Below are 12,913 nucleotides of genomic sequence, written 5' to 3' on the forward strand. Positions count from 1 at the left end.
TGGATATATATACATTTTTTGGAGACTTTATAGGGTATCTCTTCATCATTTCTTCAGTTCAAGATTTTAATGAGCACTTAGTTTACAGAATGGTAGCACAAAACATTTATCTGGGATTCATTAACAAGAGTAGAGAAGATCATCAAAAGCTAAATATTTATATTATATATTTTATATTTTTTGTTTCCAGATGGTGAAAAAGTGATTTGCAAGAAATTAGCTAATACTTGTGCTCCCACGGTGCAATGATATTCATCATAAACCCAGCTGGCATTTGTGGGAATGTACTGAGCACTATACAAAAATGTTTTATATTATGTATTTGAGATTAAAGTATAATTTTACATAGTTATTGAATATCAAAAGAAAATATTTAATTTTTGAATAGTAATTGGTCTTTAAATAAAGTTGATTATATTATTGGACTAATTTTATTTAAATTCAGCTCATTATATAGAAGGGATTATACATATTTATTAAGGATATGCTGAAAACTCAAACTGTGTCTAGCCTTTATGGACAGGAGTTTGAGAGCCCTGACCTGCTTTATGCTGATCGATTGTTTACAGCTGTTCCTCTCTTGTTTCATATCTGTCTTAAATACTCATATCCCATAACTCTTCCGGACATATGCAGATGTACTCTGAGGGGTCCTTTCATTAAAGAGTTGGTGTGCGGCAACAGGCTTGCCGCGCACCAATCCGGAACTACTGTTGGGCTACCGCAAGAGCCCGGCAGTAGTTCTCAGTCCCAGTGCATACCATTTGCGGCACTACAAAAATATTTTCAATTTTGTAGCACCAGTGTTTACCTGGTAGTAATCAGGCAGTGCTGCGTGCTGCCCGGTTACCACTGGGTTAGCGCGGGAGCCCTTATCGCCACCTCAGTGGGTGGAGGTAAGCAGCGGCGTAGCAAGGGTGGGGTGGTGGGGGCGGTCCACCCTGGGTGCACGCCGCTGGAGGGGTGCAGAGAGCAGCTGCACGCCTGCTGGCTCCACTGTTTCCCTGCTCCCTCTGCCCCAGAACAGGTTACTTCCTGTTCTGGGGCAGAAGGAGCAGGGAGCCAGCGGAGCCGAGAGCCGCGCGGCTGCTCGCAGCAGCCAAGAATGCACCGGGGGGGGGGGAGTTTATGTGCTGGGTAGGTGTCATGCTGCACCCTGGGGGGGGGGGGGGGTGCGCATCGGCGATCCGCCCCGGGTGGCAGCCAACCTAGGATCGCCACTGGTGGTAAGTTCTCCTCCCCGAAATGGCAAGTGGTTCACTTACCGCACAGCCATTTCTTTTCCTGAAACAAAGACAGCCATTTACCTGCTGTGGTAAAAGGGGGCCTCAGCATGCATCAAAAGCACTCGCTGACGCGCGTGCAGGACCTCTTGTACCACAGCTTAGTAAAAGGACCCCTTAGTTTTTACCACAAGGGGTCTCCTTGCATCCTAAAGGTTTCCTCAACTTTTATGTAAGGACTTCCAACTCAAGGGTCAAGCAGCATACTAAGCCCACTGCACCACTGCCTAGGAGAGGAGACATTGGACAGGGAGCAATTTTACTGCCCCCACCTCCTTTACACCCTGTGCAGTTGTATCACCTGCATAGCCCTTGATATGGTCCTGCCAGGGTCCCCCATAATGCTCAGTGATATGTATGTGAATTTCGGTAGTTACGATATATAAGTGGGTGACATCACTGAAGTCTGTAAATGAATGTGGGAAGAAATGTAGGGCTGTTGAGGTTATTTTCATCTTACTGAAGTGTGCATTGCAAAATATGTATTTTCCCTTTAAAGCACTGATAAAAAAAGAAGAAAAGAAAGAATGAACAAAACATACAGAACAGTCCCATGGATTGTCCAAACTGCAAAAGTTTCTATAGGTTGACATTCAAAGTGATTTAATGGGGCTGGAAAGGCTCCTGGTCAGTTAAATCACTTGTATAGGGCTTCCACTGATATTAAGCATTAACTAGCTCAGTAGTTCCCAAACCTGATCCTGGAGTCATCCCAGCCAGTCAGGTTTTCAGGATACCCACAATGAATATTCAGGAGCAAGATTTGCATACACTGCCTCCACTGCATGCAAATCTATCTTATTAATATTTATTTTGGATGTGCTGAAAACCTGACTGACTGGGATTCCTCCAGGACCAGTTTTGGGAACCACTGACTTAACTGGTTAGCTTTGCTGAATATCAGCACTAGCCACTAAATTGAAAACTGGTTATTTTCAGTGTGGTCCGGTATAGAGTTGGTACTTATGCGTTTCAGTGCCAATATTCAGCACTTAGGGGTTCTTTTGCCAAACTGTGGTAAAAAGGGCCCTGTGCTAGCAGCGGGGGCTGTTTTTGCTGCACGCTATGGCCTGTTTACTGCAGCGGGTAAAAAAGGCTGAAAACAGCAATGTCAGGGGGAGCACTTACCACCACTCATTGAGATGGTAGTAAGGGCTCCCACAGTAACCCGGCGGTAACCAGGTAGCAAGTTACGCTGCCCGATTAACACTGGGTTAGCGCTATGCTAAAAATGACAGCCATATTTTCCCCAGTGCAGGAAATGGTATGTGCTGGGACTGGAACTACCATCGGCACCCGCATTGAGTCAGCAGTAGCTCCATTTTAGCGCGCGGTCAACCCACGTTTGGCTTACTGCTGCTTTGTAAAAAGTCCCCTTAACTGCCTAAGTTAACCAGACAAACTGGACTTCATTAACACAGTCCTATCTTTATCCAGGTTTGCATAAGAAGTTAAGTGATGAATGTTGCACTTAATTGGATAAGAGAAAGCTGGTTGCATAAACCCAGTAGACAATTAAATATTGGGGTATAACACCAACACCGCCTAAAAAAACACTGATTGCTGCCAGCTGAATATTTACCCCTAAGTGCGTAAAAGCCTATATTTTGGTTTGCCTTTGAAAGTTTGGACATATGAGGAGACTTGGGTACATCAGATCAGGAAATATCTCCTAATATTCTGCCTCTGAATGATTTATAGCAACTTTTTAGTACACGACACATTATAGTAATATAATATTCTGTTGCAGCTAGGCAAAGTCTGCTCACCATGACTTAATTACATCACCTCTATTTATATTATCAGTTTAAATTTAATTTGATGAGCGATATGCAACAGTGGCTGGATCATCTTTTCACCCAAAGTATTATTTGACCTGAAAGGACTAAAGGCATACACTGAAGGTGAGGCTGGGCATGGTACCATTTATAGCTCACTATAATTATTTATATAGTACAAGGAAAAGCCAGAGAGATAATGACTTGCAAGGCTTGAATTAAATGTCTTCAACATCATTTATATATACAATACAATCAGCCACTAAGACTAAAAGTCTGGTGGCCTGCTGTCTCGATTTCAAGATTGTTAATGCATGAAAAGTTTGACTGAGCTAACCTGTTCTTTAGATGACAAGAGGTGAATATAAACTGGCTGAAAAGATTTATGAAGGACTATAAGGAAAAGGAATTACACCTTCTATATTACACAAAGAATATATGGCTCTTAAAGGTCAACTCCTGTAGGTATCAAGGCCCTCTGTGGGCCTTGATAAAAAATGAAGGGCTTACCTGCACCCTCAGTTGGCTAAAACAGAAACATAGTAATATGAAGGCAGATAAAGACCATGTGTAGTCTATCCAGTCTGCCAATCTGTGCTATCTACTCTCCCCTCCGTATGTGTCCCAACTTTCTTCAAATCAGATGCAGTCTTCATTTCCACCACCTCCATTGCGAGGCTGTTCCATGAATTCACCACCCTTTCTATAAAGAAGTATTTCCTTAGGTTACTCCTGAGTCTGTCCCCTTTCACCTTCACCCTATGCCCCCTAATTCCAGAGCTTCTTGTCAATTGAAAGTGGCTTGCCTCCTGTGCATTTAAGCCGTACAGGTATTTAAATATCTCTATCATATTTGCCCACTCCCGTCTTTCTTCCAAAGTATACATATTGAGATCTTTAAGTCTGTCTCCATATGCTTTATGGCAAAGACCACTGACCATTTTAGTAGCTGACTTCCATCCTGTTTATATCTTTCTGATGGTGTGGTTTCCAGAATTGTATACAATTCTAAATGAAGTCTCACCAGAGTCTTATACAGGGGCATCATCACCTCCTTTTTCCTACTGGCCATTCCTCTCCCTATGCACCCAAGCATCCCTCTAGCCTTCACAGTCACCTTTTCTACCTTAAGATAATGATCACACATATGATCACACTCAAGTCCTACTCCTCATTCGTGCACAAAAGTACTTCAGCCCCTAAACTGTACCGCTTCCTCAGATTTTTGTAGCCCAAATGCATGACCCTGCATTTTTTAGCATTAAATCTTAGCTGCAAAGTCTGAACCATTCTTCAAGCTTTGCTAGGTCCTTTATCATGTTATTCACGCCATCAGGAGTATCTACCCTATTGCAGATTTTGGTATCATCCACAAAGAGGCAAACCTTACCAGACAGCCCTTCAGCAATATCACTTACAAAGATGATCCTCACTGGGATAAACTAATTGCCCTCTCCTTTCTTTCCCGCCAGTCCAAACTAATGCATAAACAGTGAAACATCCTTCTTAATTTACACAGCGATGGGAACAAAGGGCTGCAGCTATTTAGAAACCAAGCACACAAGTCATTTCCTCATGTAGACCTGTAATTCTAATTACACTAATGTAATGTATCACTGCATTTAATGGGGATACATTCTGTGCTTGTTCAATTTTCACATTTGGAAAATCAGTATGTGGCAGGGGGATTAAACACAGTGTTATTTAGCTAGGTTCACACAGAAAAGCTGTGGGCTGCAGAACTATTAAAAGGAAAGGCTTATGAGGTAAGAATCAGAGCATAATGTGTGCATATGCTATAACCTGTAATCAAACAGGAGCTAATCAAGCACAACCTACCCCTTTAAATCAACAGATCCAGAAATAAGACTGTCATTGACCTATTAGTTCAACTTTTTAAACCTCCAATAGATTTTTTCGATATTCATATGTGGCCTGATTGTATAACAAGATGGCTATCCGGCTTATAATCGAAAAAGAAAAACGCCTATATTTTGACCCAAATCGGGAGATGGGCGTTTTTCTCACAAAGGCGCCCAAATCGGTATAATCGAAAGCCGATTTTGGGCGTTTCCAACTGCACTCCATCGCAGAAACGAATAAAGTTGATGGGGGCGTGTCAGAGGCATGGTAGAGGCGGGACTGGGGCATGGTTATCAGCTGAGGAGAGATGAGAGTCTTTAGCTGATAATCGAAAAAAAAAAGGCGTTTTGACCGCGATTTTGGGTCACTTTTTTTTGACCCTTTTTTCTTACAAACAAGTCCCAAAAAAGTTCCCCAACTGCCCAGATGACCACTGGAGGGAATCGGGGACGACCTCCCCGGACTCCCCCAGTGGTCACTAACCCCCTCCCACCAAAAAAAACCCCACTTTAAAAACTTTTTTTCCAGCCTGTATGCCAGCCTCAAATGCCGTACCCACCTCCATGACAGCAGAATGTGTTCGATCCTGTCACAGCCTTTCCCTGGGTCAGATGTGGCTCTCGGGTGCAGTAGAGGGTCACATCAGCATTGCATTGTGGTGGGTGTAGGGTATTGGGCTCCGTGATTTCATTAGCTTGTGTTACAGTCTCACGATGTTGGTAGTTGGTAGGCTCTTCTCCCATGGTCTTTTCCCCCTGCCTACTGGGTCAGAGTGTGCCTTGTTGTGTTTCCTGTTGTAGTCCATGCGGTAGTGGCCATTTTTGTAAGCCAGTTTTAGTTCCCTTTCCTGTGTTAGCCACGTTAGAGAACTTAGTTCTTACCTTGAATGTGGCTGAAAGAGGGCATTGTACAGCATTCTGCCAGCTCTGACCTACTGCTAATCTCTGTACCAGGGAGACTCGTTGCCAGTGGGGCATTGTACAGCATTCTGCCAGCTCTGACCTACTGCTAATCTCTGTACCAGGGAGACTCGTTGCCAGTGGGGCACAACCTCTGATCTGCAGTTAACTGTGAGTAAACACGGTTATTCCAATAAAGGACGTTTTTGGAGAGATTAGTCTTCAGGTGTCAACTGGTGTGCCAATGTTATACAGCAGCAACAAGTCCTAGAGGCCTGCGTGTATGCAGGTCCCTGGAGCACTTGTAGTGGGTACCAAAGTGCACTTCAGCCAGAATGATTGAATATTTTAACACCCAACAGAAAGGACTTAACAAGGATCTGGGGTTCCTAGCCCATTATAAACCATAAAGCTGTATTTCTCTCTACCCCTCACCTATCCACACCCATCCTGTTAGAATATCAATGATATGCTTTGATGTCCCCATGCATACCTCCTACCCACCCCCATCCTCCCACCCTGTCAGACTGTCATAGTAATGCTTGAATGTTTTCACTTATATACACTGTCAGCTAGCACATTTGCTTATTTCCGATCTGACGAAGAAGGGCAACCTTCGAAAGCTAATCAAGAAATGTATTAAGTTATGTCCAATAAAAAAGGTATCATCTTATTTTCTTTTCCATGTTTTATTTTGTTTGATTTCTATTGATAACATGTATAACTTAAAATCTAGACGTGTCAGGCAAATTCAGAGTTCATATTTGGAATAGGCGGGTTCAATTTAGTATAAATCACATGTTTTTCTCTCAGTAGCAAAATCATTGTTGCATTGTGATATGCTCCCAGAACAAGATCTAACAGCACACAAACACTGATGCACAAATGTATATCTGCTCCAAAGGTGTAAGTGTATATGTGTACTCTATGGGAGTAATTCTGTAACATACATAGTAATATTTACTTGCTGCTTATGCACATAAATGTTTGGAATAGCAGTGCACTCCTATGCTAAGGATTACTTATGCATGTAGCTGCCAAAATTCTATCTTTGTGCTATTCTGTAAATACTTGCTTACCTTACAGAGCATGCATTTTAGGGGAGGGAGGATCACATGGGTGGAGTTTGGGCAGAGTATAGGTGTGGCTTAAATTTATGCACTTGATTTATAGAATTCTGTAAGTTATTATTATTATTATGGCATTTGTATCCCACATTATCCCGAACAGGTTCAGTGTTCACTCTGGTGGATACTCTTCTACTTCTATCCTTCTGCCTGTCGGCGTACCTCAGGATTCTGTTCTTGGTCCCCTCCTCTTTCCTATCTACACTTCTTCCCTTGGTTCATTAATCTCATCCCATGGCTTTTCCTACCATCTCTATGCTGATGACTCCCAAATCTACCTTTCTACCCCTGATATCTCACCTTGCATCCAAACCAAAGTTTCAGCGTGCTTGTCTGACGTTGCTGTCTGGGATTCTCAATGCCACCTGAAATTAAACATGACCAAAACCGAGCTTCTCATTCCCCCCCCCCCCCCCCAAACCCACCTCCCCACTCCCTCCATTTTCTATTTCTGTTGATGGCTCTCTCATTCTCCCTGTCTCCTCAGCTCGAAACCTTGGGGTCATCTTTGACTCTTCTCTCTCCTTCTCTGCTCATATCCAGCAGATCGCCAAGACCTGTCATTTCTTTCTTTACAACATCCGTAAAATATGCCCTTATCTTTCCAAGCACTCTACCAAAACCCTCATCCACACCCTTGTCACCTCTCATTTAGACTACTGCAATCTGCTTCTTGCTGGCCTCCCACTTAGTCACCTCTCCCCTCTCCAATCGGTTCAAAACTCTGCTGCCCGTCTCGTCTTCCGCCAGGGTCACTTTACTCATACTACCCCTCTCCTCAAGTCGCTTCACTGGCTCCCTATCCATTTTCACATCCTGTTCAAACTTCTTCTACTAACCTATAAATGTACTCACTCTGCTGCTCCCCAGTATCTCTCCACACTCGTCCTTCCCTACACCCCTTCCCATGTACTCCGCTCCATGGATAAATCCTTATCTGTTCCCTTCTCCACTACTGCTAACTCCAGACTTCGTGCCTTCTGTCTCGCTGCACCCTACGCTTGGAATAAACTTCCTGAGCCCCTATGTCTTGCCCCATCCTTGGCCACCTTTAAATCTAGACTGAAAGCCCACCTCTTTAACATTGCTTTTGACTCGTAACCACTTGTAACCACTCGCCTCCACCTACCCTCCTCTCCTCCTTCCTGTACACATTAATTGATTTGATTTGCTTGTTTTATTTTTTGTCTATTAGATTGTAAGCTCTTTGAGCAGGCACTGTCTTTCTTCTATGTTTGTGCAGCACTGCGTATGCCTTGTAGCACTATAGAAATGCTAAATAGTAGTAGTAGTAGTTATAAAATAGACAGAATTTATGGACATAGGGAGAGGTATGCCAGTAAAAAGAAGGTGATAGTACCTCTATTGAAAACTGTTTTGTCCAGCTTCAGGGGCTTCACTTTGAAAAAAATGTATACCGGTTAGGATCAGCAAACAAAGGGGCCACAACAAAAGTGCTGAGTCTTATCAAAAGTGCACTGTCATGAAACATGAGGACCTGTTTATATATTAGAGTGGAGGTTCCCAACTCTTTGGGTGTTATGTCACATCCAGTATTAGATTCACTTGATTGCAGCAGAGCCCCTGAAGATCTATCAAGATAAAAAGTCTTACATGAAAGTTCTCTCAGGGAATGAAGCAACTGGTATGGACATTGTAACCCAAAGCTCAGAAAGTCCTGAAGAAGAAGTAAGACATTGTAAGTAGATGAGAACCATTTTTTAACCACTTCAGACTTGACATTTCCTCCCTCAGGATCCTCCTTTTGGCCCTGGTCATTACAAAACTGGATTATTGTAATTCCCTATATCTTGGCCTACCAGTTTTGCAAATACAGCGACTTCAGATTGTCCAGAACACTGCCATTAAATTGTTATTTGGAAAAAAATGACAATGATCATGTGACACCCCTATTTACTGCCATTAAATTGTTATTTGGAAAATAAATTATATGATCATGTGAAACCACTGTTTATTTCGGAGCACTAGCTCCCTGTCTCCTATCGGATTCTCTTTAAATACTTGACTGCTGCATATAAGATCCTGCACTCCAGCCTCTTAACCTTTCTTGTGAGGAAAGTAAGGAATACTCAGTGTACCCTTCATTTCTCTCAACTGAACTTACTTATAGACCCTCCTTTCATCACATATGGCTCAACTCCCTACATAACACTTGTTTTAGTGTTGTTGCACCTACTATATGGAACTTTCTCCCTCTCTTAATCAAGACTGAACCTTCCCTTAAAACATTTAAATACCATCTTAAAGCACACTTTTTTCTCAGGATTTCCCGCATCTCTGATCCCCCTTCTATGGATTATGGCATTTGTTTTTTTCTGCCACCCTGACCCCTTTTTCTTGAATGTGGCCTTTATACTGTGCGTTTTTCACTTGTTTTATCCATCCTCTATCTCCCCTACTCCCCATAAGAGATTGTAATATGGTCTCCCCCACTTATGTTTTCCCAGAAGTATCCTTCCTTTCTTTTCATTCCTCTTGTGCTCTGCTTTTGCATTGTTTCATGAGTGTGCTCTCACTGAAACTATTTATTTTGACTTTGTAAACTGCTTGAATGTCATATTACCAGTATATCAAATAAAACTGAACTTGAACTTGTCCTGTTACCTAACAACTCCAATTTTAATAAATGTTTTGGTTCAGAATATACATAAGAATATAACATAAGAACATAAGAGTAGCCATACTGGGTCAGACCAATGGTCCACCTAGCCCAGTATCCTGCTTCCAACAGTGGCCAATCCAGGTCTCAAGTACCTGGCAGAAACCCAAATTTTGCCAACATTCCATGCTACCAATCCCAGGGCAAGCAGTGGCTTCCCTATGTCTGTCTCAATAGCAGACTATGGACATTTCCTCCAGGAACTTGTTCAAACCTTTTTTTAAACCCAGATATGCTAACTGCTGTTTCTACATCCTCTGGCAAAGAGTTCCAGAGCTTAACTATTCATTGAGTGAAAAAAACTTTTTCTCCTATTTGTTTTAAAAGTATTTCCACATAACTTCCTTGAGTGTCTCCTAGTCATTGTATTTTTGGAATGAGTAAAAAATCAACTTACTTCTACTCATTCTACACCACTCAGGATTTTGAAGACCTCATTCATTTCTCACCTCATGCGTCTGTTTTCCAAGCTCAAGAGACCTAACCTCTTTAGCCTTTCCTCATATGAGAGGAGTTCCATCCCCTTTATCATTTTGGTCTCTCTTCTTTGAACCTTTTCTAATTCTGCTATATCTTTATGGCCAGGACTCCATTATTGTATGCCAGAGGGGTGCAGAGTGAGTGAATTATTAGTGCCAAGCACACCTCCCTACCAACCTTGCAGTAAATATTCAGCCAGTGGCAGTCAGTGTTTTTTTAGTCTGCTGCTGGTATTATCCTCAGCTATTCAAAGCCAGGTCATGCCTGGACACTGGCATTGAATATTGGGGCAAACATGGCCAGCCAACCCTTATGCAGTTAAGTGCAATAACAGCACTTAACCGCATAGAGATAGAATTGTATTTTATGCAGTCCTATCTATGTGGTTAGCTTATGTGAATGGGCTATGTCGGCATTAGCACATGCCTTAGTAAACAGGGGGCTAAGTTATGCAAATTGTTATGGAATATGTTTCGATTTCTGTGTAGAAATCTCAGTGCGATATATAGAATCCGGGAGTTAGTGTATGCTATGTATAATGTGCTAGCTGGCTAATACTTCCATGCCCCCTTAGAGAACATTTTGGAAAAATGCAATAATGCATGGTAACAGGCACACGGCCCCTTAATGCATTTGTGAGATAACCTGTTGCTGCGCACTAACCTTGCGCTAACCCCGGGATTCTATATAAGACGCCTTAATTTCTGACTGGAAATTGAAGCGTATTCTACAATGCACACAACTTAATTGGTTAACTAGCTAATCAGCGCTCTTAATCGGATGTTAACAAGCAGTTATCAGCACTAATTGGCATTAATTAAGACTTATACGCACAACTCGCTATGCATATTCTGTAACATGGTGTGCGTAAATTCTAAGTCACATAATTGAAATGTGGGCATGGTTATGGGAGTGGAATGAGTGGGTTGTAGACGTTTCTAAAATCTATGCACGTTGTTATAAAATACACCCGCTCCGCACCTAATTTACATGTCAGGATTTACACCAGGTTTTAGTTGGTGTAATTGACCACGCTTTGATTTCCATGTGGAAATCGAGGCATGATAAATAGAATCTAGACCTAACTGCTTAATGCCCTTTGGTAAAAGAATCCCTTAGAATCATAGTAAATAATGGCAGATAAAGGCCAATGTGGTCCATCCAGCCTGATTAGTACTTTTTTTTTCCTCTTGGCAGATATGCATAGAAAATGTCTAAGTGCAAACCAGCACAAATTCTCCTTTTGTCTATTTCTTCCACTGAACTTCTCAACTATTTTCTCATATTTGGTCCCAAACATGACCATCACCATCAAAATATGGGCTTCCACATGCTTTTTTGGAACCCTAATGACTGAAGCTCCAATAAACCTGTCTACTTCATTTGCAGTTAAATAACAGTCCTCATGCTCTTTTTCTCTCCCCCCTCCACCCCCTTTTCTGTCCCTCCCAGTCCAGTCCAAGAGAGTGGCAGTAAAACTGTTTTTTCTACTGATGAGTTTCACCACCAGTACCCAGCCAGGCAGGATGAAAACTGGCTGGCTGGCATCCCTATTGCTCACTCCTACAGTTGCTCCCCCCCCCCCCCCCCCACACACACTTTCATCTCTTCTTATCTCCTTCTTTAAAACTTCTCCAAATGGGACTAGTTCTGAGCCTCTGCTTCTTGCTACCACTCTTCCTTCCCCTGGTGCTTAACTGAGCATAGCAGCAAATAGGAGACCTTCCGGTAGTGGCTGCTGTAAGGTCAGATGAATAAAGTTTTTATGGGACCACACCTTATTCTGTGTTTTGGTGGAGGAAATAACATGAATTCACAACAAGTTAACAATATAGGTAGATTACAGTAACTGAGATCAATAGTAGGCTAAATCAGTGGTTCTCAAACTTGTCCTAGAAGACCCCTCCTCTCTTGCTAAATTGTATCCCTTTGTTTTCTTTTCTTTTTCCAGGTACATGGCTATCATTCATCCACTGAAGCCACGGCTATCAGCCACAGCAACTAAAGTGGTCATTTGTGTTATTTGGGTGCTAGCATTTTTGCTAGCATTCCCTCAGGGGTACTATGCCATAACAGAAAACATGATACACAGGGTTGTGTGCTATGTGGAGTGGCCTGAGGATAGCACCCATGTCTACCAAAAAATGTGAGTCTTTCCTTCTTTCCTTCTATGGTAAAATATTATATACTGTATCCAGACTAAAATGATACCACTATTTACATACGACACATGCTTGACCTACAAACCAAGCAATGGTTAGGTGTGTGCAAAGCCACCAAGTTACCCAGTTCTAAGAGTAAGATGTTAGCAAGTCCTGGATTTCTGACAACCCCATCCTGATACACTATAGGATCTGTAGCACTGATGACACTGGATAGAATGAAGATCTACAAACACACTGCTGTGGGATAGTAATTCAAAACCAGTGCTGGCCAAATAGTCAGACTCCTGGAACTGGGCAACACTCCAGTGAATATAGGCACACAAGCAAAATTTTGCAGAGGGCTCATTTTAACATGGAGGAAGAGACACTTCTCCCTCTATGCCCAAGTAAAGCCTTAACCCTCTATTGAGCCTTACAAGTGAGCCTGGCAGACATTGAACTAACTGACTTCTAGCCGTGTCACTGTGCTTGCTGTACTACCTTCTCCCATTAAACTGATCACACCTAGCAGCAAAAGTACTTAAGCATATTAGCTCCTGCTCCTATGGGGATAAGTCTTGGGATAAAAAACACAAAATCATGTAACTCAAGGGACTTGGCCTTGGCAGCAGGAGAAGGAGATTGAGGGGCAGTACAAT

At 42.4% G+C, this 12,913-nt stretch overlaps 1 protein-coding gene across 1 annotated transcript in view; it reads left to right on the top strand.

Annotated features, from left to right (window-relative positions):
- TACR1 (tachykinin receptor 1) overlaps positions 1 to 12,913 on the top strand; it is a 246,212-nt gene that overhangs the window by 78,225 nt on the left and 155,074 nt on the right. Inside the window, exon 3 of the mRNA XM_030201806.1 lies at positions 12,062 to 12,256. Within this exon, the coding sequence (XP_030057666.1) occupies positions 12,062 to 12,256 (195 nt within the window). The remainder of the gene's footprint in view (positions 1 to 12,061; positions 12,257 to 12,913) is intronic.

Source organism: Microcaecilia unicolor, chromosome 4, assembly GCF_901765095.1.
Source record: "Microcaecilia unicolor chromosome 4, aMicUni1.1, whole genome shotgun sequence".
NCBI classification, from domain to species: domain Eukaryota; kingdom Metazoa; phylum Chordata; class Amphibia; order Gymnophiona; family Siphonopidae; genus Microcaecilia; species Microcaecilia unicolor.